Source organism: Silurus aristotelis (genome assembly GCF_946808225.1).
Source record: "Silurus aristotelis genome assembly, chromosome: 7".
Taxonomy (NCBI): domain Eukaryota; kingdom Metazoa; phylum Chordata; class Actinopteri; order Siluriformes; family Siluridae; genus Silurus; species Silurus aristotelis.
The window spans coordinates 24474439-24499322 of NC_139580.1; the positions used below are offsets into that span (position 1 = coordinate 24474439).

The following is a 24884-nucleotide window of genomic DNA, read 5'->3' on the forward strand; positions in this document are numbered from 1 at the left end:
TATAGCAGGCCATTCAAGTTCTTTCTCTCCAAACCATGTGAAGCATTTTTTCATAGAGCTGGCTTTGTGCACGGGACATTGTCATGCTGGAACAGGTTTGGGTCTCCTACTGCAAGTGAAGGAAAAATGTAATGCCACCGCATCCAAAGTCATTGATAAGATTGTGTGCTTCAAACTTTGTGGTAAATGTTTGGGGTAGAAGCACATATAGCTTGAAAGGTCCTCATACTTTTGTTTGATATTATATATAAGATAAAAAAAAGTTAATAAGAAAGACTCTAAATGCAACGTAATAATTAAAACAGAACATGGATCTATAAAACTATCCTTGAGATATCAGTTACCACTCATTGCATTATTTTAAAAACTAATTTGAAAGAAACTTCCTAAATGAATACATATTCAGATGCTCTCTTGGCTGGCAGGAGTGAAAGCTGATGTTCCCTTGTGTATCCGAGATTCCTTTTCTTCAAATGGTTATTTGGTACTGGTTATTTGGGCCAATCACCCTTAACTCATCTGATCAAATCCACCGCAGCTCATTAGGTGATGTTTCTTTATTTTGCATAACTTCGTGTGACTATTAAGATTTAAAACTGTCATGTGTAAAAATCCCTGGAGATCCTGAAATACCCAAACCAGCCCACATGACACAAAAAACATGTAAAGGTTACCGTTACTGAAATCACATTTCCCCATTCTGATATTTGATGTGTTTCTTCTAAGTGGTGTTGAAATCTGCTGACTAAAATAAGTCATCAGAATTGATTAGAATGCTTGAATATTTTACACAAACTAGCAATTTTAGTTTAAAAAAAATTTGACTAGCAGCTTTAGTTATGTTTTATTTACAACACTGAGATTGTAATTTAGCAGTGATACCTGAGGCTTACTCTCTTGTGCCACTTTATAAAAAGGAGAAAATAAGATTTTATATAGATACTGGATGCTTTGCGAATCTAAATGCTAGAGCAAAAAAAAAAACAACCAAATGTACAGGGTAGGAAACATTTTTATGCTACAGAGCAAAAATACTGAATCTTAATCAAAAAATAGTATGAAAAATCCTGTTTAACGAATAGTGAAAATGCTTGCCACACACTTTTGATGCAGTAGAATTACATTTACTCTTCACTTGAACTAGGAGACCCAAACCTGTTCCAGCATCACAATGCACGAAGCCAGCTCCATGATGGAGACATGGGTTGGAATGGAAGATCTCAAGCAGCTTGCTATAGAGCTCTGACCTCAACCGTATTGAACACCTTTGGGATGAATTGGAATGCTGATTGCACCCCAGGTCTCCTCACTTCACCTACATCTTACTTTACTCACACCCTTCTGGCCAAATGAGCACAAATCTTAACAATCACACTCTAAAATCCATGCGAAAGTTCAAAAAGCACATACGAATCTTACGGTCAGGTGTCCAAAAACCTTTGTTCCTATAATGTACCAGTAGCTTCACCTTAAAGAGGAGAACATGATCTAAATTTGTTACCTGTGCCTTCGAGGTGGAAATCATGAGTTCACACAAACATATAGCGTGAATGTGGGTAACATGGTGCACTTAAAATTCAGTGTTTCTTTCTTGATAATATTTAGTACAGGTAGTTCCCTGACTTACGATGGAGCTGCGTTCCGATGATCCCATCGTACCTTGAAAATATTGTAAGTCGAGACATGGCCTAGCCAACCCACCAAAGATAGGTGATCAGTATGGGGTAGATAAAGACTGAACAAATTACAGTACATAAACTAAACTTTCTTTCGGCTTTTCCCATTGGGGGTCGCCACAGCAGACCCTCCGCATGTTTGATTTGGCACGTTTTTACGCTGAATGCCCTACGCAACCCTCCCCATTTATCCGGGCTTGGGACCGGCACTAAGGCTTGTGCAACCCTAATGGCTGGGGTTGGTTCCCTGACCGGGGATCGAACCCGGGCCGCATCGGTGAGAGCGCCGCATCCTAACCACTAGACCACCATGGAACCTGAACAAATTACAGTACATAATTTAGCAAAATAGAGCAGTATCGTACTCTATGTAGCAGCGGGGTTTGTGAGTGGCGGGCGAAGCATACGCTTCTACGTTCTCCATCATTCATGACCTATCGTTTATCGACCTTATGGATGCGATGTCATAAGAGTAGCCCACCCACCCACATAAAAAAAATTCCAGGAACCAGGTGCAAAGGTAAAATGGATACCAGGTAACGGATAAGATTTTGCTAAAATTGATCTAAAGCCTTTAAAGCTACGCTGAAAAGAAAAAAAATAATCACCTAACCATCATCTGAATAAAATTGTGTGCCCCATACTACTGTAATAAAATGCAATGTCTATTGTTAATTGAACGTATTTAATTGTGGGTATTTCAGAAAACATTATGAGTGTTGTCCTATTACACAGAAACGTCCCCGAGTACCTAAATTCACCCTGAATTGACTGCAATTGGTTTACTCGAGCACGGTTTGGTGAGTAAACTTTGTGATAAATGGAATTAAAATGCCTAATAGTTAAAAAAAAGTTTTCATTTCAAGTAGAACTTGTTTATTGTGTTCAGGTTTCCGATGAAAGAACAGGTGTCTTTTCGTCATTGCCAGATTATTCCCGCTGTACTCCCGGGCCACTTGTGACTTCCTCCTTCGTCTCACGCACGGTCTCCGTGGCAACGGCTCAGTTCGTCACAGCCTTGTTGGCCTGAGGCTTTTATTCTCCCGCTGGTCACCTGATATCAAGAGAAGCTGCTTACAGCAGAGGGAAATCGATCTGTTCACTGTACTGTGATTTCTTTAGGGATGTTATCTGTCGCTCGAACACTAAGAAGTCGCAGTTACTTTCAGAAAACGCATTAGTGAAACGTACCTCAGTATCCTTTAAATCAGGATGTACAACTGTAATATCAGACATTATTAACAAATCCACAGATCGTGCAGGAGAATATTAAAGTGACCAGATTTCTGTCAGTCACTCAGTATACTGCAGGTATGAGAGTTGGAGAAATATTGGGTGGTGATGCCCATGCTGGTTTGAAGACTGAAGAAGTACATGACTATATATATATATATATATATATATATATATATATATATATATATATATATATATATATATATTAGTTGACAATTATATTGGATGTCTTGCATTAATTTTTCCCTTCACTTGAACAAGGAGACCCAAACCTGTTCCAGCATGATGATGCCCTTCTGCTCTTTGTTTCACTGCTTATGCAGGATGACAGTAAAGTCTCCTTTCTCAGACTCTGTATTTGATTAAACATTTAACATTTCTTCAAGAACAACCCCTTAACGTCACTTGAATTAAAGAAATACTCTTTGGAAACGCACTTCAAGCAAAAGGATACATTCAAAAAGGCATGCTTCAGTAATAATGTATGATTATAGTAAAGCTACAGTATTTTGACTTGCTGAAAAAAGGAAGCGCGAGAATGGTGACCTGTGAAGGCCTGCAAATAGATTACTTTTTTATAGGAGTCAAATTTATGCTGCTGTTGGAAGCAATCTACTCTGGTTTGATGCTGATTTATTAGAACCCAATCACTGGCCATTATGATCAACTCATTAGGACACCTGACTTTTCCAGCCATACGTGGGTTTATCACAAAGTTGGAGGCACACAATTGTAAAAATGTCTTTGGATAGCATGAAATTTTCCCTTCACTTGAACCAGGAGACTCAAACCAGTTCCAGCATGACAATTTTACTTTGCTGTACAAAGAAAGATCTATGAAGATATGGTTTACATGGGATAGATTGGACGATCTTGAGTGGCCTGCTATAAAATTCAACCCTGCTGAACACCTTTCGGGATGAATTGGAATGTTGACTGCACCCCAGGCCTCCTCACTTCACTCACACCTGACTTTCCTAACACCCTTGTAGTTGAATGAGCACAAATCTCCAAAATCTAGTGGAACATCTTCCCAAATCTTATAACAGTGAATGTTCAGATTTTTTGTTCATGTAGTGCAGGCATTTTGGCAGCACAAAAAGACCAAGCTTTCTGTATGCTCCACATTATGTTTTGACTGACTGACTGACTGTGTCTGTCTGTCTGTGGATCCACCAGAAAGAAATATGTATATTAATTGTTCTGTGTGTCCTGGGAAACTGAACACAAAGGTTTTAACAGTCTGATGGATAGAGTCTCTAATGCCTGCACTTTTAAAAGCTTCTCAAGCAAAGGCTGACTAATACATTATAAAAGGCTGTAAGAGAATTATAGCAACATTAACTATCTGCCAGACGGTGCAAAGTCTAATTAGAAAATAAATACAACTCCCTGTGTGCAGCTGCTGTGCATCATTTCCTGAGATAAATATGGCACTTGGAAAGGATGAACTAAATATTAAAAGCTTAAGAGCATAGCTTTTAGGGGAAATGGATCTTCATCCAGTATGCCAGTGTTTCTAGCTTATTGTTTTGTTTTATACATATTTATTCTTTACACTGGAACCATTTTTCAAATCAACCTGGAGAATCTGGATCTTAAAAGCTCTTTGAATAAACATTCAGGGTGAAAGAGATCAATCAAGTGAGGTGGTATCAAAAGGTTTCATGATGTTCTGACCACGTGCACGTCTGTATTTAGATACGGCGATGCGGCGAAGACCTCCAGCTCAACCCCCCGAAAACGTCTAAGCCATTTGGCAACTCGTGCATGGTGAACGTCGGAGAACAATCCAAATGATCTCACTTCCACTACTGTGGATTTCGCGCTCTTCCCGAAGATCAAGATGCAGGTCAAAGGTTGCAGTTTTGACACCGTTGTGTCCAATACCACGCTGTATTGCTGTGCAAGAGAACTGTTTTAAAAGTGACAGTGTGTAAACTTTGAAAAATAAATTTCTTCCTTGTAAACTCTTGAAACGTTTTGATAGCACCTCGTAAGCATTGGCATGGTGACATCAGTTTTGTGAAATCAAATCAAATGCGATGCAAAGTTAAAAAAAAAAAATCTATGATCAGGGAATTCATGGGAAACTATGACCATGGTGATGGTGTTCATCAAATTTTATTGTATTAATATCGACCATTTACATTCTGTTAAAACATTGACTTTGCTTTTAAATGTATTTACAAACTTAGTAACACTTAGTATGTACATTTACATTGATTTATTCGGCTTTTATTTTTTCATCTTTTTTTTTTTTATTCTTATCTCAAACGATTCACAAGTGAGTTAGAATACAGTCCCGGTCTCTAGCTGAGCAGGTGAAAGTTACGGACACAACAGAGATTCTGAGCTTCGAAAGGAATTAAGAGTGAAATAAGACAATGTTCTAAAACTGAAGAACGTACAGATGAGGCAGAGCTACAGGAGTGATTGTCTCATAAAAAGATTTATTTTCTGCCTAAATGTACAAAGGCAAGTTAGAATATTGTATAAAAAAAGGACAATGTGGCAATGTACACTTTACATACGAAAAACCCTGGGAAAAGAGTGAGGAGACAGAGGTGGAGAAGAAAAAAAAAAAGAGTGATGTCGAGCTCAGAGACACAGGAAGGAGGGAAGAGACAGACAGGATTACAAGAGAAATGATATCCAAACACAGAAATGAACAAAAAGCTGTAAACATCTTTCTTTCAAGTACCAATAACTGAGAAATGGCAGGGGGGCAAAATCACACGTAGAAAAATGTATAGGGACCAAAGATATCAGGAAGTATCAAGAAACTTAGAGGGGAAGATAAAGGCAAACAAACAAACAAAAACACGTCCTTACGTCAAGGACCGCACAGGACCAGGCAAAGTAGCACCGTATGAGACAAATGCGAACGTGTCGAAAACAAAAAGCGACTGACTTTCCTCACTCAGGGTAAAACAAGTACTGAAACTGCCTTCAAAATAATTTATTACAAGCGCTTTATTTTCACCAGACAGCACGTTAACTGGTTATATGACCAAAGATAAAACTACTACCAAATAAAAATCTCGCCCCTTCTACCGAAGGGTTCTTCATTTCAAGTCCAGGTCTTTCTACGTATAAATTGGTACTGGGTTTGGGAAGCTTCGAAACACAACTTCTAGAGTGTTTAGGGGGGGGGGGGGGGGAGTGTTTAAATCATCGTCGGAGTCAGAAAACCAGCAGATTCATTTACACAGCCGAGAAAACTTCGAAGAGAAATCTGACGTTGGAACATGGCTCGATCGTAATCCTGCTGGTGTGTTAGTGTTTAGGACGAAAGTGATAATTGTACACAATCCAGTTAGTCAAACCATTAGTGTGGAATAAACTTCTTCCTGTGTCAAGGGAGTATCGTGAATAAAAAATACCTGCCATGCTGTAAGATGCGAATCTTGGAGATGAACCACACGGCCCCTGACAGGACACTTAAAATGGCACTAGGGCAAATCTGATGAGCGACTTATTATATATATATATATATATATATATATATATATATATATATATATATATATATATATATATATATATATATATATAAATAAGAAATAAAAAAAAAAAAACCAAAATGAATAGCATGTCCATCTCGACAATGAAAAACGGACCTGTTCTGATTTTTCTGTTGTATGCGAGCTTCAAATCAGGACAAACTCCTGTAATAGAACTTACCACACCTGGCATTCCAATATATATTATATACGTATTTAGAAAAATAAAAAAATTAAAAAAGAGAGAGAGAGAGAGAGAGAGAGAGAGAGAGAGAGAGAGAGAGAGAGAGAGAGAGAGAAACTGAACGTCGAGTGGTGACATGCTTGGAGAACATGGGAGAGGAACCTCATGAGAGGAAGAAAGAGTGAGAAAATCTGTGGCAAGCTGGAACTTTTATATATAACACTTCAATTATAAAGCCGTTACACCAGCTACATATTCATATTAACAATAGTAGAAAAAAAAAAGGCTAAGAGAACAAAACAAAAAGAGTAGGAAAATCCAATAGCATCCAACAACCTTTTTAAAATAATTCCTCTGTACAGTATATACAGAAAGAAGCACATGGTGAGTGCCTGTGTGAGAGAGAAAGGGGGGGAGTTCAGACAAACAGGAAGTGAGGTGAAAGTACCCCGCTTGCCGCCTCCTCGTGTAAGGTAATATTTTTCTAGTGCTTTCGTACTCCAGGCAGATATACAAGACCGAGTGAGAAGGAGAGGGACCCGGGGGCTTCCGATAGGATACACAGACAAAGCACAGTCAGGTATACAGTAACTCTAGACAATGTATTCGGAGGAATCTCTGGAATACCAACCCAACTACGGACCTCACATAGTGGGTCTGGTATTGCCTGAACGTCCAGCATACGCTTCTCTGTGCGTTCAAGAGGGCACTTCCTTCCTGTACCCCCCCCCACTCCAGGTCAAACACTCTGGTCATGCAGTTTGGCATGAGACTCTCAAGCAGCAGCATCATGAACAAGAACAACAGTGTGGGTGTTTTTGCCAGTTTATGACCAAGACCTTGTGATTTTGGAACACATGAGGTCGTTCCCATGTCATGCGGGCACAAAACAAGTGTGTTAGTTCGAGAAGCGTGGAAAATGGCTTCCTCCTAGCAGGGCTGCTCAGAGAAGGCTGGTCGTGCTGCCACAAAGGAAGGCACTACTCCGGTCCAGCCTGCTAGCACTGCGAGAACGCAGTCCGAAAGCATGACTTCCCAGCTTCCCTCGTACACACGGAGTCCTTTGCAGCATGTTGGAGCACCTATCTAAAGCAACGAACGAACGTCAGTAGACCAAGGCGTAGAGAGCAGGTGTAAAAAAAAATGGGTCGGTTAGAGGAACCATTTGCATTCGATGCACAGGTAAGGACGTGTGAGCCGAGGTTGAAAGAAAAACGGTGGTGATCCGACGCAGGCTGATCAGGAGAGAGTGGTGTTGTAAATGTCTTAACAAAACTACTAAAAGGTTCATTTTGTCCTGTGAGCCGATGGATTCAGGAACTGTAGCATATCACGTGAATCTAAACTGGATGAAAGAGGCGAGTGTCGAAAGCTTGCATAGAGTCCAGCCTGGTCTTTGTGTCTGGGCAGGAAAAGAGGATAAAAAGAAAAAAAGAGACAAAAAAAATGGTGATTGTTCCCATTCTTATTCAGAAAAAAAAGGGACTATCCAACAATTTGTGTGTCCTTGGGGTAACTTGATTATAAGTTCTGCTGAAATTTTCCCCAAGACTCAGGCTGGTACACGCAGCGAACTAATCACGTCAGTTCCATGCTGTCCATTTCCTGCTTCTCCCCGAAATACGAGGCTTGTTTTTAAAGAGCCGCCGCATCGTGACTGTGTGCCGAAGGCGCCGTGTCTCGTCACCATGTGAGTGCCTCGTTAGTGTGACAGAGGGGAAGTGTGACCGAGCTCCTCCTGAAGGGGCGTAGATATATGCGATATTGGCACCCCTCACCCATCTCCGATGTGGGGTGAGGGGGGGTCCAAAGACATCGGGGTGTCCGGGAATAACAAACAAAACGAAACGATTAAAAAAAAAAAAAAAAAAAAAGAATATAAAATCCAGTAACACCATTGAACTGATGTCGTAAAGTCTGCACTCTTTCCTCATGTGAAGGTGTCACATGGCTGCAGGGAAGCTTGAGGCCCAGAAGTCACCATCTGGAGGTGCTGGAGGAAGGTACTGATGTTGACATGTGTGCCTGCAAGAAATACCAGAGACTTATTAGAAAAAAAAGAGGAGAGAAAATAAAAAGGAAAACTCTACATTTTGATATATTGTTAGAGAGAAAAAAAACCCTAGGATTTCTTCCACTAGAGGGCAACACAGACTGTGTACTTTAGAACCTGACATAAGAATTAGCTTACCATTCTCACCTCCGTGCAGGGGGGTATAGCGAAGGGCCAGAGGCTTGCTGGCTCGCAACAATGGCTAAAAATGAGAGACAAATTTGAATCAAATTAGTTTTGAAAAATAAAATTCCATGACTGAGTCCATTAATCAAAACACCTTTTTCTCCTGAACAATTAATTGTTGGGGGAAGTGGTAGTTTAATGGTTAAGGCATTGGACTTTGGATTTGAAGGTCGTGAGTTCAAATTCCAGCCACACCAAGCTGCCACGCCTGGGCCCCTGAGCAAGGCCCTTAATCCCATAGAGCTGATCAGTTGTATGAATGAATAATTGTCTGCCAAATGCAGTAAATGTAAATTATTTCATGGGGTTTCACAGTCAAACAATCACAACCGTTTTACTTTAATCAAAAATGCTCCAATCCCACCATACCCTTTTTTTTTTAATATACACATAGAGATGGTAAGATTCACTGATCGACATCAAAGTTAACAATGTAATGCATCGATATAAAAAAGAAAAAAGTGCGGGTCGGGTGCAATATGTGATCAATAATTTGTGACCAATATTTTATATGTAGATTGATTTTTTTTTCTTGCTAAACTGTTTCCTTTAGCACTGCTGCTACGTGAATATGACGTATCACAACACTACGTAGACCGAGGCGTGTCCTGAAGTCACACAGAATATAGATTAACATGGCAGAGGTAGAGCTACATCTTCCTTAAGACAGAACAGGAAAAGAATGTCTGGTTTTATTTTTTTTTTTTTTTTTTTTTACACTAAAAGCATGTGTTTGTGAAGTTAGAAGGCAAACTGATGATTTGCTGTCTGTCTGAACCAAAGAAATAAAAGTGAACTCTCTGTACCATATTGAATTGAAGAGCATCATGGTTTTTCCATTGCATTGTATTGCATTGAATCCCATTGTGTTGAATCAAATGGAAAACGGATCACACTGCATCGTAATAGGGGTGAAACATATCGCATCGCATCGCTATCTGCTTCATATGTATCTATAATGTATTGTAGGCTAACAGTTATGAAGATGCACATCCCTAATAGCTATGTATGTACAAGTAATTCCTGAGGTAGTTAGCGGGCTATATTTCTCAAAAATGTTTTCGACCAATTTTGCACTGTACAAGTATTTATTAATGTAAAACGCATTCTAGAATTGTATTGAGGCTTAAAATACTATATACACAAACAGGTTAGTGGTGGACACAATATTCTAATATCCATTTGATATTTGCACCGAAATATTCTAGTAAGCAATCGAAAAAGATCTACAAGGTAGATAGTGGTGACATCACCACAAATCCTGACAAGAAAATTCTTTACTCACTCACCAGGGGCATAAGACAAATCGTACTGTCCGGAGATGAGAGAGTAACCCAGGTGGTGATGTGAAGGCATTATTCTCTGCGAGGGAGAGGATCGCGGTCGGTCACCTTCCCGGTCTCTTTCGCCTCCGCTTCGGTCTCTGTCATGAGATGTTTTGTCACCCACCGTGGGCGATTTGCTCTTGTACTGGCTCGCGTGCTGATGCAGAATATCCAAGGCTTTCGAATCTGTAGCCGATTTGCCGGTTACTGTCGGGCTGGCACGAGCTTTGTCGGAGTCCTCACCTGGTGAAATCTTAGTGCTATATGGTGAGAATGAGTAACCTGCTGGCAGGTAGGACCCTGGAAAGAAAATACACCAGTTACCATTGGAAACAATTTATATTAGAATGAATGAGGCTCCACGTTTCATAACGTCCAATAAGCTATATCTATCTTACCTGGGTAGTTCTGCATCATCACAGATGGCATCCCTCTGTATCCTGGGTGACTTGGGTCGTAGCCCTGGCTGTAAGGATAGCTGTGCATGTATGGCATATAAGACTGGTGTTGAGGAAGGGCTGAAGAGAACTGCATATGAGCTCTGGGGTCTTTACTGATCCCTCTGTGCTCCTCAGAGGCCACTGAGGTCCGTGGCTCAATTATGTCTTTGCCCTCTTCTTTAGGGGGATCTTTCAGACGAGGTCGATCCTCTTTACTTCTCCTTTCGCGCTCTCGATCTCGCTCTCGCTCTCTGTCCCGGTCTCGATCTCGATCCCGCTCTCGTTCTTCCTTCCATCTTTCGTCCTCTAACTGTTTCTGAGCTTCAGGGTACTTGTTGGAGTAAACATAGGGCCATAGTCGAGAATCAGACTCCTAGAAGGAAAGAATTAATTACTTTCTAATCTCTTTTCTATAGAACGCAAAGAAAATTAGATAGTTAAGAACACAGCGTGTTGACATTATCCAATTTACGTACAGGAATTGTTGAAGAAAAAACCCCAAAACAAACTCCTCAAGATTTCCTACACCTATCTGTCTGTATATATTTTTTGATTGGTTATTCTTTAAATGCCAGCTTCAATGGCTTTTTCCATGTCAAGATCAAATTGGGTAGTTGTAGCTGAGTGGTAAAGGGGTTTGGACTCTGGATTGGAAGGTCTTGAGTTCAAATCCCAGCATTACCAAGCTGCCACTGCTGGGTCTTTGTGCAAGGCCCTTAACCCACAACAGCTCAGTTTGAAGTAAGTCTGGATAAGGGTGTCTGCCAAATGTATCAAATAAGTTACTAACCTGTCTGTACATGTACATAGCCTGTTCCATAGAGGACGGCCTTCCAGAGTCAATAATGGGTTTCTGCTCCTCTTTTCCATGGTGTCCACCTTCACTTAGCTTCATTTTTAGGCCTTCAGGTGGCTGGGCTGTTGGCTTCCCATCTTCTACCTTAGGGATGATGACAGATTTGGCTGGCTCAGAGGTCAGCTCTTTGGCCTTGCTCTGAAGTAAGGGTTTACCCAGGTCAGAGAGACTTGGTGCTTTAGACAAACTCGGAGGAACAGATGCCTTTTGCTTCCACTCCTCTGACTTGACAGAAACATCCCTGTCCTTCTGAACTGCCTCGGATTTCTTCTCACCCACTCGATGTTGCTCAGCAACTTGCCTCTGCCGTTCCTCACATTGCTGCCTGTAGCTTGGATTAGTATTCATCAAATGATTATGATAAGCCTGGTCTGGAGAATAGCCATAGGCATAGGCGTACTGATTATAGTAGAGAGGCTGCATGTACATGTTCGACCGCTGCTGGATGACAGATGGCTGTTGTTGCTGTTGACTAGACGTGCTAATATCCGCCTTGCGATCTTCAGGCTGTTCCGATTTGCCTTTTTCTTCCACGATGTCTGGCTCTTCTTCTTTCTTTACCTTTACAGTTCCATCCTGCAAGAGTACACCAGTATTAGAAACCCCCGGGCTGGGATTTGGATTAGCATAGTTAGGTGAGTAGTAAGTATCAAAATTGGAATAATAGGGAGACTCTTTGTTTGGAGGCTGGGTGGCAAAAAGAGCCTTTTTAGCACCCTCTCTGTGTGTGTGCTCTTCAGATTTAACTTTCACTCCTTCCACTCTGCCCTCCCCATCTTCACCAGCATCTGAAATGTCAGAGTAGGCTGGGCTGTTGGTTTTCACTGAGGCATTATCTGCCCCATTTTGGGTGACTACATGGAGTGGCGTGAGAGGTTGGGGCATGCCTCCACTATCTATGCGACTGGCTACACCGATTGACGGACTGGGAGCATTATCAGTAAAGCTGTAGATTTTATCCGCTTCAGCCTTTATACTTGCCAAGCGACTCTGGTGGGGGTCTGTTGAACCGTTGAGAAGGCAATCACTCTTGCTGCCTGGGTCTGATGACTCAGAGTAAGGACTTTTTCCTTCCTCTGACTTGCAGCCCTTTCCTGGGGCTTTGGGACTGTCACCCTCCTTTACACCCTCCTTCTTTTTCTTGTCTTTTTTCTTTTTGTCCTTGGAACCACTTAAAGTTGGGTTCATAGAGGGGTCTCCACTTACTACAGGTTTAGGCTGGATAGCTTTCAGCTGTGGGCTTTTGGGAACTGACTGTACCACTGTGCCCATGTTCAAAGAGGAACTTGAGTTAGGTGCAGGAAAGTTTGATCCTTGCAAGCCATAGAGCTGCTGTGGTGGAATGGAAGGTACAATCGATCTTGATGACTTCACAGCCTTCTGAGACAGCTTATCTGCTTTGGAATTAGTGCCAGCTTTCTTGGCCTTGTCTAAACTTTTCTTGTCATCAATGCCATCGTTGCTGGCTTCGTCTGTCAGACACGGGCCATCTTCACAGCCATCTAAATGGACTCCAGAATCATGGTCAGCCTCAGCCTTCTTTTTGCCAGACTGTTTGGAGGCGTATTTGCCTGATGAAGGTGAGGGGCTCTGAGCCTCAAACCCCCTGCCTTTTGGAGTAACAGATCGTGCTGGAGAGACGCAGCCTTTCTGAGAAATAGAGGCTCCGTTGCAGCCGCCTGGTTCCGGATGCAAAGTAGAATCCTCGCCATATTCGCTGTCCCCATCCATTTCCAGTTTAATATCATCATCGTTATGGGCGCGAGCCTGATGGTACTTCAGGCCATTTATGTGCTTGTATTTTTTGTTGCAATTAGGATGGGGGCAGTCAATAAGCACTGGAGAGGGGCAACTGCGATCCAGAGAAGGTGGCAGGGGCTCTGCTTTAATAATAGGGATAGGCAGGACCGCATGAGGCATTCCACTGTTTGAGCTGGTGCGCATACGCTTGCTACCTTTGGTGTCCTCTGAGCTAGAATTAGGCTCCATGTCTGATGCAGGCTTGCTCTTGCGTTTGTTTATAGACGACGGACTAGCCTTGATGTCCTCAGTGTAACTATTCGGTGGTGTACGACGCTCCGAAGAGTTCTGGCTGCCTCGTCGTCCTTTGTTGTTAGACGCCGCTCGGGTTTTACTGCTATTGCTCCCCTTGTTGTCAGAGGAGTTGCTATTCTCATTAACTGGGGTGTTGCTATTGGGTCTCATTCTTTTCCCTCTGCCTCTGCCATTTTTGATCTCCATGTCACTTGTGGGTGATTCGCAAAATCTGCATGAACAAGAAGAAGAATTACTCAGAGTTACTCAACAAACCGAATATAAACAAGGAGACCTGACAGAAGGCTTCAGAGTACACGGAATTCTCTGCCTAACTTTTGTTGTTAAAATCATGTACTATATAGAACACTAAAAGTACTAAAGAAACACTTAATGGAATAGAATCCTCTCTGAATCCTCTCTGTTTTGATTCTGAAAGTGCCACTTTGTCAGCAGAGAGATGAGCAGGGTTCTTTTATCCTCTTGTTATCCCTGATCTTGACAGTAGTGCTTGTTCTGACGGATGGTGTGCTGCAGGATTAGGCTATAGTGACCTGTCCACTGATTAGATATGTGGTGATAACATCCTCCAACAGACAGGGCACGGGCTCAGACAAAAACAGCCAGAGAGCTCAATCAAATAGACATCTCATTTCTTTTTGCTGGCTCAGAAAAAAATAACTCCGAAAGGAGTGGGGAAAATACCCACAAAGTGGTATGGATTTGCTGAATCAGAAATATGGAGTTCACATTTATACTGAGTTCAGTGAAGCTATACTATATAATAAAATCTACACTATCCTATAAATCTCTGATACCAAGGTCCATGTAAATCCACTTTCTTCTTCTTCTTCTTTCTGCTGCTTCCTTTATGGGTTGCCACAGCGGATCATCCATCTCCATGCTACTCTGTCCTCTACATCTGCCTCTTGCAAACCAACTACCTGAATGAATTCCCTTACCACATCCATGAACTGTGTCTTCCTCTTTTCCACCTTCCTGGTGGCTCCATCCTCAGCATTCTCCTAGCCCATATACCTCATTTCCCTCCTCTGCACAAGTCCAAACCATCTCAATCGGGCCTCTTTCACTTTGTCTCTAAAACGTCCTACATGCACCGTCCCTCTAATAGACATAAAAATCACTTCTTTTTGGTCATCTTACTCAAATGCATTCAATAACTGTTCATAATCCGTACAGGGCTATTAACAGCAATAACTTCATCAAAACCTTGATTACATTGTAACCGCCTGTCATTATGAACCTGAAAAGTAGGTCAAACTTGAACGTGTTGAAACACATGGACTCAACAATGGCAGGATCAAACAGTGAAATCCCAACATGCTGAAAGCTTCACCTTTTGATGCTTCGATTCAACAAAGAGCAGAAAGAAAAGAGGGGGGAGAAAAATCAATTTCACCCTGATGTTGCATTTCAAAAGCACATAGTTCTGAGATATCAAGCTCTGACAGAATGCCAAAAAGACACTCTGCCACATGCTGTTGTTGCCTGCTCTCTCTCTTCAGCTGATAAGGACAGACTCATTTGAAACGTATTTAATATACAGATAATAAATTATCTGTTCAACTGTAATTGGTGTTATGTAACAAATATGTACTTCACAAGATGAAGGATATCCTGAAGGCAGCGCATATTAATGACATTAAATGCACACACTAATATTAGTTTTGTCATTCATTTGTCATCTTTCTTGTATATATAAGTTTATACAAGTTTTGCATGGCAGGCAAACTTAGCAATTATAGCAGCAAAGCGGTGTATAGATATTATATATATATATATATATATATATATATATATATATATATATATATATATATATATATATAGATATAGATATAGATATAGATATAGATATATAGATAGATAGATACACACACACTATATATATATATATATATATATATATATATATATATATATATATATATATATATATATATATATATATATATATATATATGTGTGTGTGTGTATCTATCTATCTATATATATATATATATAAACAGGAATATTATATTAAAAAATCTCCTACCGTGGAGGGGCCCAGTCATGTCTGGTGCAGTCAAGAAGAGTGCCCACATAGGTTTTATTCCTCCAGGTGACATTCACTACCAGCATACCTGCAACACAAGCGCAAAAAATATGAAAGTTAAAGGTTCTGTAAAACCTTAGAAACTCACACAGCGTAAAAATACATTTATAACTTTCTGCCCCTTTTTTAAAAATGTTTTTATTTTAAATAGCAGCTGCTTTTAGTATAGGTCGACTGATGCATCAGCTTTGCAGATTAATCCATACCGATAGTTTTTCCGGCTTGCGTGCGTTGCTGGACTGCCTGAAATGGTCCGCTGTCATTACGACAGCTGCCTCTAGAGGTGAATCACTAATTGTTTGTTTTTACACGTGAGACTTCGGTCGGAGAGCGCTATATTTATTATTTACAATTTATTAATTATAAAATTAAAGCTGTTGCTCTATCGATTATTTAAGTAGTCGAGTATTCTACCGATTATTCCAACAATTAATCAAGTAATCGGATAAGAAGTACTTTTTCTTCATTAAAGAGCAAAACTAAATATACAAGAGAAAATAGATGGGTCTTTTGAAATGAATAAGTAACTAGTTTCCTTTTTAGAAAAATTTACATTTTTATTGGTGAAATTGCACACAAGAATATCTGAAACCTAAACAAATATATACATAAATTTTTTTTTTTTTAAATTACAGATTCTTATTAATAATAATAAAAAAAATTGCATTGTATGGTGTTTTTTTTTATTTTTTATTTTTTTTTTATTTTTTATGTTTTAGTTTGAAATTATACCAAACTTTGGAAACCTTGTCTCTTTCTTTGGCCCAAATCCTATGGAAGCCCGTTTCCGCCACATAAAAAAAAAAAAGTTTGCCTTATGTTTTTTTCTCTCACGCAATTCATTTTTTTCCCCTTGCAATTCTGACTTAATTCTGTTTACTTTTGTAAACATCCGACATTTCTGGTGCATCCACCGGTAACCATGTTGTCGGGCTGAAGTTTGGAGCTGTTAGTAAAGAAATGAGGCCTCCCCTTTGCTTCATCTGTCTTGTTCCGTCTCCTCCACAGCTGATTGTTAGACAGATCGGAGGCTGTTAGACAGATCGGAAGCTAAGTTTGATACCCTGCGATTCTATTGATTGTAGCCCATTTAATTTTCAATATGTAAAGCTTTCTGGCACTACAGAGGAGGTGATATCGAATTGCGAGAAAACAAACAACACGGAATTAGGCAAATCTTTTATTTAATGTGGCAGAAACGGGCTTCAATATAAATCTTCTCCTCCCATACTTAAATTTTTCATTCTGCAACATCTCCTGTGTTACCTGTCCAGAGCGCTCCGGAGTTTATGAACTCCAGGAAATGCAGTGCTCCGTGTGTAGTTAAATGGTCTTAAAAACGCAAATAAATCGCCTTGTTGAATTTTTGTAATTCGAGTTATTTGACTAATAGTTACAGCCCTATATAGAATTATATGAATGAATATATTCATATTTATTCAATTTAGCAGTTTTTTATCATGCTGTAGTTTTTTGTTGTTGTAATAAAGTTCAGTACTATGTTACATGGAGTGTTATTGTTATTTTATCAGTATCCATTTTAAAAACTATTGTTCGGTACCAGTAAAATCCACTCTCGGTCGAACTCTAGTTTTTAACCCAGCAAATAAAACGTCCGGTTCAAATTTTGACATTGAAAGTCCAACAATTGCTTTGTATTCAGAATGTGCGCATCATTGTCTTAGTATGAGAAACACACCCCCCACCCGGGTCTATTTCTCATTTAGTACTGAGCAGCTACCCAGAATACACCAGCAGGAAAAAGCAATCAGCCATTAGTATGCTAGCAAGAAAGGGAGCAAGGGAGGGAGGGAAAAAAAAAAAAAAGGAGGGATCGAGAGAGAGAGGAAACGCTGGTCGGCAAATGTCCTCCACCTGACATTGCTGCAGCTCGGAAAAGCCTGTATTTTTGCATTAGGTAGGAAACACCTGAAGCATGTAAACGAGTTCCCCAGTCCCCACAGTGCCTGAGTACAAATGGTCTCTCCATGGATTTGTACCTCATGCTGTTGACATGCAGGACAAGCGACAGCAGCAAAGTGTTTGGGTGGAAAAAATGAACAGCAATCTATGAACGTGGGGGGGTATGCAAAGAAAAGCGTGAATATGAATGCCATGGTAGCTTGTGCATACTTAACACAAGGGGGCAGCAGCTGTCACTATTACATGTCCGTTTCTGAACATTGTATTGTGTCCTGACATGGAGGAAATCTACCAACATTCACACATCATGCTACATACCCCAGTGCATGCTTGAGAGGACTCTTTATACGGAATGAAGGTGCGACACAAAAAGACATGAACAGGCTGCTTTTCTAAAGACAGCTTATATCTAATTGTGCCAGGAAACTGAATCGCTTTGCTCTTGCAAGCATTGGACCCAAACCATCCACGCTGTTCGGCTCAGCCTTTCATACCACGTTTCCTTGACAACCAGAAATGTCTGAGCCGTTCCAATGAACCTCATTCCGTTTGGTGAAAAACCCGAGTGGAGAAAAAAAAAAAACGAACAGAACGCTTGGATCGTGTACGGTAAAGGACGCCGTTGTTAATTTGCCTGCACGGAGCGGATGCTTGCCGAGAGAACGGGTTGCATCTGCAAACAATTAGCATGACATCAGAGGTTGCTAGAGCGGTAACTGTTAGACCTGAAATTATACCCGGGACCACCTAGCGGGCAAGGTGCACGGAAAAAATAAACAAAAAACAAAGCAAGCAAGCAAGCAAAGGCTGCCAATTCCATGTCATTTCCTAAAGCGCAACGATAATTCCAATGGGACACGAGTCACGGAGCTGAAACTTCATGGCTCATAAAGGAAGTCGGAGTCTGAGCCAAGGAGTTTTTAGGGCTAAAGTCCATTTCAGAGCCCATTAAAAGCCACTCAAACTGTTCCAAAACAATCCCATACCATAACAGCAGGGGAAAAAAAAAGACACTTTTCAGAAACAAAAACGATCTCTACACGGCCGTACAGTTGGAATAAGAATACTGGGTTTTTTTTGCGTCGACCGTTTGATCACAAACGTCCCTTAAATAGCTTTTGCAGACCATGACCTGTGTCTCAGGCAAACCCTTAGAGGTAACCAGAGTCTGACTCATCCGTTTCGACATGACATTTGCACTACAGGATAGGAGTGCTGTGTCCTGCAGCAGACTAATTTATAAGTCAAGAGGGAGCACAACAGGCCTCTCAGCTTTCACGCCAGAAAACACAACCCTTCTCTCTCTCTCTCTCTCTCTCTCTCTCTCTCTCTCTCAGAGCAGAAGCTTTGCTATCATGCTGCAGTGCTGTTAAATCGCTTTCGTCTTGGCTCCGATTTCCACACTGAATAGTGCTGTATCTCTACATGATCAAACCAGCTGCCCCTTGATAGCTGCCTTTTTTCCCTACAGATGTACATACATACATACATACATACACATATATATATACACACACACACACACACACACACACACACACACACACACACACACACACACACACACTCAAGCCATAGTTGCTAAAAAAAAAAAAAAGAGATCAGTCAGTGTTAACCACTCTGGGTTGAATAAGAAGGTTTCGACACATTAGGAGCATTTTTTTGTCGCAGCGTTGAATGAGACAACAAGGTGGGGAAGGGGGGATGGGGGGTTTTGCTGGCTGCTGGAAACATGCAAGACAGAGAGATGTAAACCAAACCAAGCATCCATCTGTTAATGAGACAGTCGTTTGCTAGCCTCTTCAAATTGCCCAATCATTAACAAAGCTTGAACTCTTTCCTTTTCTCTCCGGGGAGTAAAAAGAAGAAGAAGTTGTTAAAAAAAATAAAATAAAAAAAGCCAGCGGCAGTTGGTTCCTCTTATCTGAGGACATTCTTAAGATGTTACACATTTCCTTGCTCTTTGGCATGAGGAGCCTCTTTAAACTTATGCAATCAGTAACAGTGGAAATTGTTATGTACAATGGGGCCATTTAGAACGAACGAAAACGAACGGGAATCGTCGCAAATCTTTACCTTAGTTCACTCTCCGAATTATTTTTCGCGAATTCGTAAATTTACTCAATTTTCTTGTAGATTTCAAACGAATATTGCATAAAAGAAAAAACTAAATAAAAAGAAAAAAACCTTTTAAAGCTCTCAAAAATACAGCAATTTTTTTTTTTTTCCTTTTAAATCAAAAAGGGCCAGCACACTTGCTTAGTAAATCCCAGTGTGCAGAGGAGCTCATTGTGCTAGTGTCGGCTGTTTTCATGCTTGTGGTGTGGGACTCTCCACGGCTGTTTTGCATACCTCTGTGCAGCCCGGCTGCCAAGAACAGCAAATTGGTGCAGCAGACAAGCCCAAACGTAGACAAAGCTTATGCGCAGAGCTCAGGAGAGAGAACTAACCAGCATGCAGCGTTTGGCAACAGAGCTTTTTCTCATCTTCCTTCCTTCAAAAGCACACGTTGCGGTGTTATACGAGTGTTTTATGCTTGAAGGTGGAGTAAAGACTATTTTGAAAGTCACTTATAATTTCTGCAATAATGGATCGAGTTCGGAAAATAAATTAAGGCTGTTTTGAACCTCACTTAAAACCAGTTTAGTCGTATGTTTTGCTAATGGAACTGGAAAGTACTGTCTGTCTCTTACAGCGTATTAAACCAGGCCTACTTTTCTACCCACTGCCCTTGCACCTCTGAGTAACAAAGAAAGCCACCTCAATCGCTATGGGGCCTTCAGTTCGCCTTTCCCCTCAACCCCATCAAAGAATACCTTAATGGCAACAAAGACCTGACAACTGACAGCTCCACAGAAAAACAGGGGCAGGTGCCTCCCTGCTTGCCTGGGTCACCAGTTCAATTTTTCCACTGAAGAGCTGCATTAATGGGTGAGCATACCCGCTTTAATCTGCCCCCTGGGGGATGAGTTCTGCAAGACTGGAGGCCCCCAGGCATTGACCTTGTGCCTCAAAGCACATTCTCATTTAACTTGTCCTTTGCTCTATTTCTCCCTTTCACCAGTAGACGGTCAATCAGGAGTAAGGCAAGTGGAGGAAAAAAGCCAACTCCATGCATTACAGCAGACATCACCTGCAAGCAGACTCATTCACACATTCGATACCCAAGCTTTGGTGGGCAAATGTTCTAGAAATAATTCTAAACTGCAAATGCCAATATGCTAGAGACATGCTTGATAAATAATCAGACATTCTTTCGGAAAGATAAAACCAAAAGCGTTTATTTCAAAACTGTACGCTATTAGCTATTTTTCAAACTCTAAAACAGGGGTCTCCAAACCCCCCCCCCCCCCCCCCCCCCTCCCCCTGAACAAAGCCAGAGCCATCAACTTTTTAATACATGATTTACTCATATTATATCCGAATTTGATCATAAAGATTGGCTTTCCACAGAAATTTCCCTTAGTTATTAACGTATCATTATTTGTTAAATTCACCTACCAAACCAACAGAATGGTACATTCAACGTAACATTGCACCATGATCGAGCAGGTGCTACTGCAAAATTCAAAAGGACAACAAAATGTTCAAACAGTTGGGAAAGAGCGTTTGATTCAGAATGCAGGGTATTTAACCAAAAGTGGACAAGTGATCATTTTTTGTTTAATGGTTTAAGGGTCTGAAAAAATGTGATGTTGTGAAATTATGATTATATATATCACTTGACGCTCATTTGCCCGTACGGTGCATAACAAAATAATAAACTAATCTAGCATTAGGAGGCATAATAAATACATTTAAAATCATAGTAAAATCTCCACAATAATACTAACAGTCACTCTTTTCTGTTGTAGACCGACCCGGGCCCCCATTAAAAAAAAAAGGATAAATTGGTGGTTAGACATGAATTTTACAAAATCTGAGCTTCCAACCTGCTCACCCTGGTGGCCGCCTCTTCTGATTATACGGGTCACACCACCAAGGTGAGCATGTCTCCTGGGAACAAGAGGGTAGGGGAAGGAAGCTAGAGGGAGGCTGAAGGCCTCTCTTTTGTAATAACCATACTGGTGATTTAGCACAGCTGAGTAGCTTGTGGTCAATGGAAGTGATGACAAATGCACTGCACCATCCCCCCTCCCCCAGGCCATTTTCTTCTGATCTCTAAAGGAAGCAGTGTGAAAGCCAGGCAATGACCATAAACCCCAAAATGAGCTGAGAAAGGACCTGAGAAAAAGATTTCTCAATTTCCACAATTTCCCATTTCGGCTTGTCTAGTTGGTAGAACAGTCACCAAATTCACACGAGAATGAAATTTTGACATCCTCGTTAGGATGACCTTTGTGTAATAAACAACCATTTTCAGTTAAGATACAAACCACAGATAGAACACAAGGAAATATCTCGTTTTTCCCCCCGAAAATCTGATCAACGCGATGATTCAGTGTCGTTTTTCACTTTTGCAACAGCTCAGAAAGTAAGCGGCAGCTTCTCTTCATTAGATCCGGTTTCTGGCTGCAGTACATGTGTAGTGGATAATGTGCTTGGAAGGAAGCTCGAGTAACTGTTTAAATGAGGATCGATGAAGTTGAAACGGTGGAAACGCAGATTCATTAATAAAATCCGTAAAATTAGTTCACGCAAGTATCCCATGAGCAAGAGCTGCTTCTGTTTTTCTGTTTGAACTTCAGAAAGGTAAACTTGCACCGGAAACAGCACCAGAAACACTCAAGGGTGCACAGAGACACATATTTCAAACCAACCTACTTCAATTTTACCCATTGTGCAAAATCAAGCCAGGCAGATTACTGAGCCATGTAAACGACAAACTACGGCCAAGTTTCTAAGGCAAATGTGACTTCTAGCATTTGCCAAAAGGATATTTATGAGGGTGGTATCAAAATGTTTCAAGATTAGCTTTGGAACATGCCAACAGATGGTAGCACAAGACTGCACACACAGTCGCAAGGAGCGCCGACCTTTATAAGTCAGTTTGCCAAAAGACATCATCCAGTGTACATCGGGAGCTTTGCAACTGGTGCTAATCTGACCATGTGTGTTACCACGTCTGCTATTCTGACCACATGCGCACTCTGTCACGAGCTCTCCTCACACGCCAGTTTCTCGCCTTAAAACAACATGATCTCACTTCCGCACCCACCCTAATTCTCCAGATTTGGCTCCTGTTGACTTCGCCCTCTTCCCGAAGATGTAGATGCAGCTCAATGGTCTCGGACACCAATGCGGAGATTAAGCACAAATCGCAGAAGGTGCCTGATACACTTCAAAAAGAAGACTTCTATGACACATTCCAGAAATGACAGGAACGCTGGGAGCGCTGTACTGCTGTGACTATTTTGAAGATGATAGCATGTAAATGTAAATAAATATAGTAAAAATAAAGTAGTTTCCTGTAACAGAGCAAGTCTCGAAACCTTTTGATACCACCTCGTATGTCAATAAACATGGCCAGAATCCGATAGTGACAAGGTAATGAGTTTGAACTGACAAGGATTGGAATGCATAAAAGATTATGTTTTCTTCTTACACTATCAATGGCTTAACCAAATGTGAATTGGCAAAAACACATCAGGTTGTGAGAACCAAAAAAACAAAAACAAAGGATGGAAACGGTCCTTATAAGAAGCAGCATGGAGCCGGTTCTTTCCTTTGAGAAAAGAAATCAAAAGTCTATTAAATGTCTATTGCACACCATTGGAAAACTAAAAAGTTGCGACATGAACAATTCTTTCAAAAATAACGCTTTTTGTAAATGCGCAAGTGTTTTGATACCACTTTACTTTTCATGAGGCATTCTGATGTAATTCATCAACTCATGCAAGAGCTCTGGAGGAACTACTTTTTCACACAACCAGCCACCATGAAACAGTCAAACAGCTGGTGTGGTTTGTTATGCGCAATATTCTTTTAAACCTCCACATTATGGATATGACATGGATATGGCTTGTGTCCGATAAAATGGACGGCAATTCACCATCACCAAAAGCGATTCTGATCTAGATTTGCCTGCTAACAAAAGGACTCTAAAAGCAGCCTTTGCTTGAGTAGGTCTTTCATCAGGGGTGCTGGCACAAAAAAAAAATAAATAAATAAAATTTTGGCACAGGAATCATCACCTCAGCCAGGAAGCAACGCGCCAGCCTGCAATGGGGAAGGATTTTCTGGGGCGACACTTCAGCAGCAATAAACTTTCAGAGGATTTGGAGCTGACATTTCCAACTGTCAGCATGCGGTGCCTGTGAGAGTTTTAAACTCTGCTGGCCCAACCCCAGGGTCACTGCAGTATCATCAACCACAGATATGTGTCCTTATGCCACCTTCAAAATACCTCTCAGAGTATTTCCTCCCCCTCTCTAAGTGCATTTCGCTTTCTTTATACAACTGCTCTCAAAACGACATCATCTCTTTCTTGCCATCCTTCAGCCTCTCGGTCTCGCTCCTTTCAACTAAATCCTCTCGTCACTATTGTGGCTCCCAGTGTGAGCATGGGGAGCTGCCAGGCATCCTGAGCTACTGATTGAAAGAGGTCAGAGATGGTGGGTCACGGTTTCCTCTCCCCCTCCGTCTCCCCCAAACACTCGGCATGTCGCTGTGATGGCCCAGCATGAGGACGCTCATTGATCCACACATCTCTCTAAATACTCCATGCTGAAAGGTCAGCATTTGGTAGTCAAATTCGGTAGCGAAAGGTTGCTCTGCCTTTGGGTGAAAATGAACATGACTTCAATTAACAAGGAAAGTGTTTTTACACTTTTTTGTATTTTTGTTTTTTAGGTGATGATAATGGTTTAGAAATTGAAACAAAACTCTGCGATCTTGTTGGGGAATTAACATCAAGTGATCAAAAAACAATCCCCCCCACTTAATTGCATTTTACATTACATTATTCTCCAATACGCCTGTGTTGTCATGATGATGGTAAATACACTATACAGACAAAAGTTTTGGGACACCTGACCTTTGCTTCTATAGGTGGTTCTTTTCCAAACTGTTACCACAAAGCTGGAGGCACTCAATTGTATACAATGTCTTTGGATGCGGTATAACAACATTTTGCGTTCACTTGCACTTGGAAACCCAAACCTGTTCCAGCATGGCAGTGCCCCTGTGCACAAAGCGAGCTCCTTGATGATACAATTTACATGGTTCGGAGAGGAAGATCCTGAGTGGCCTGCTGTAGATCTTTGATCTCATCCCTACTGAACACCTTTGGGATGAACTGGAACACTGACTGCACCCCAGGCCTCCTCACCTACATTAGTACCTGCCTTTACTAACAGCCTTGTGGCTGATGAACAGAAATGTCTACAAGCACACATCTACCCAGAAGA

General features: G+C 41.0%; 2 protein-coding genes across 3 annotated transcripts in view; both read right to left on the minus strand.

Annotated features, from left to right (window-relative positions):
- The window catches only part of spg11 (SPG11 vesicle trafficking associated, spatacsin), a 282063-nt gene that overhangs the window by 34370 nt on the left and 222809 nt on the right, over positions 1-24884 (minus strand). The gene's annotated exons all lie outside the window — the stretch shown is intronic.
- znf609a (zinc finger protein 609a) overlaps positions 6473-24884 on the minus strand; it is a 124841-nt gene continuing 106429 nt past the window's right edge. For both annotated transcript variants that reach the window (XM_083546121.1, XM_083546122.1), the window contains 6 exons: positions 15553-15640; positions 11397-13728; positions 10565-10979; positions 10131-10466; positions 8794-8857; positions 6473-8627 (listed from right to left, as the gene is read on the minus strand). In XM_083546121.1, coding sequence (XP_083402247.1) covers positions 8799-8857; positions 10131-10466; positions 10565-10979; positions 11397-13728; positions 15553-15640 — 3230 coding nt within the window. In that variant the 3' untranslated portion in view covers positions 6473-8627; positions 8794-8798. The remainder of the gene's footprint in view (positions 8628-8793; positions 8858-10130; positions 10467-10564; positions 10980-11396; positions 13729-15552; positions 15641-24884) is intronic.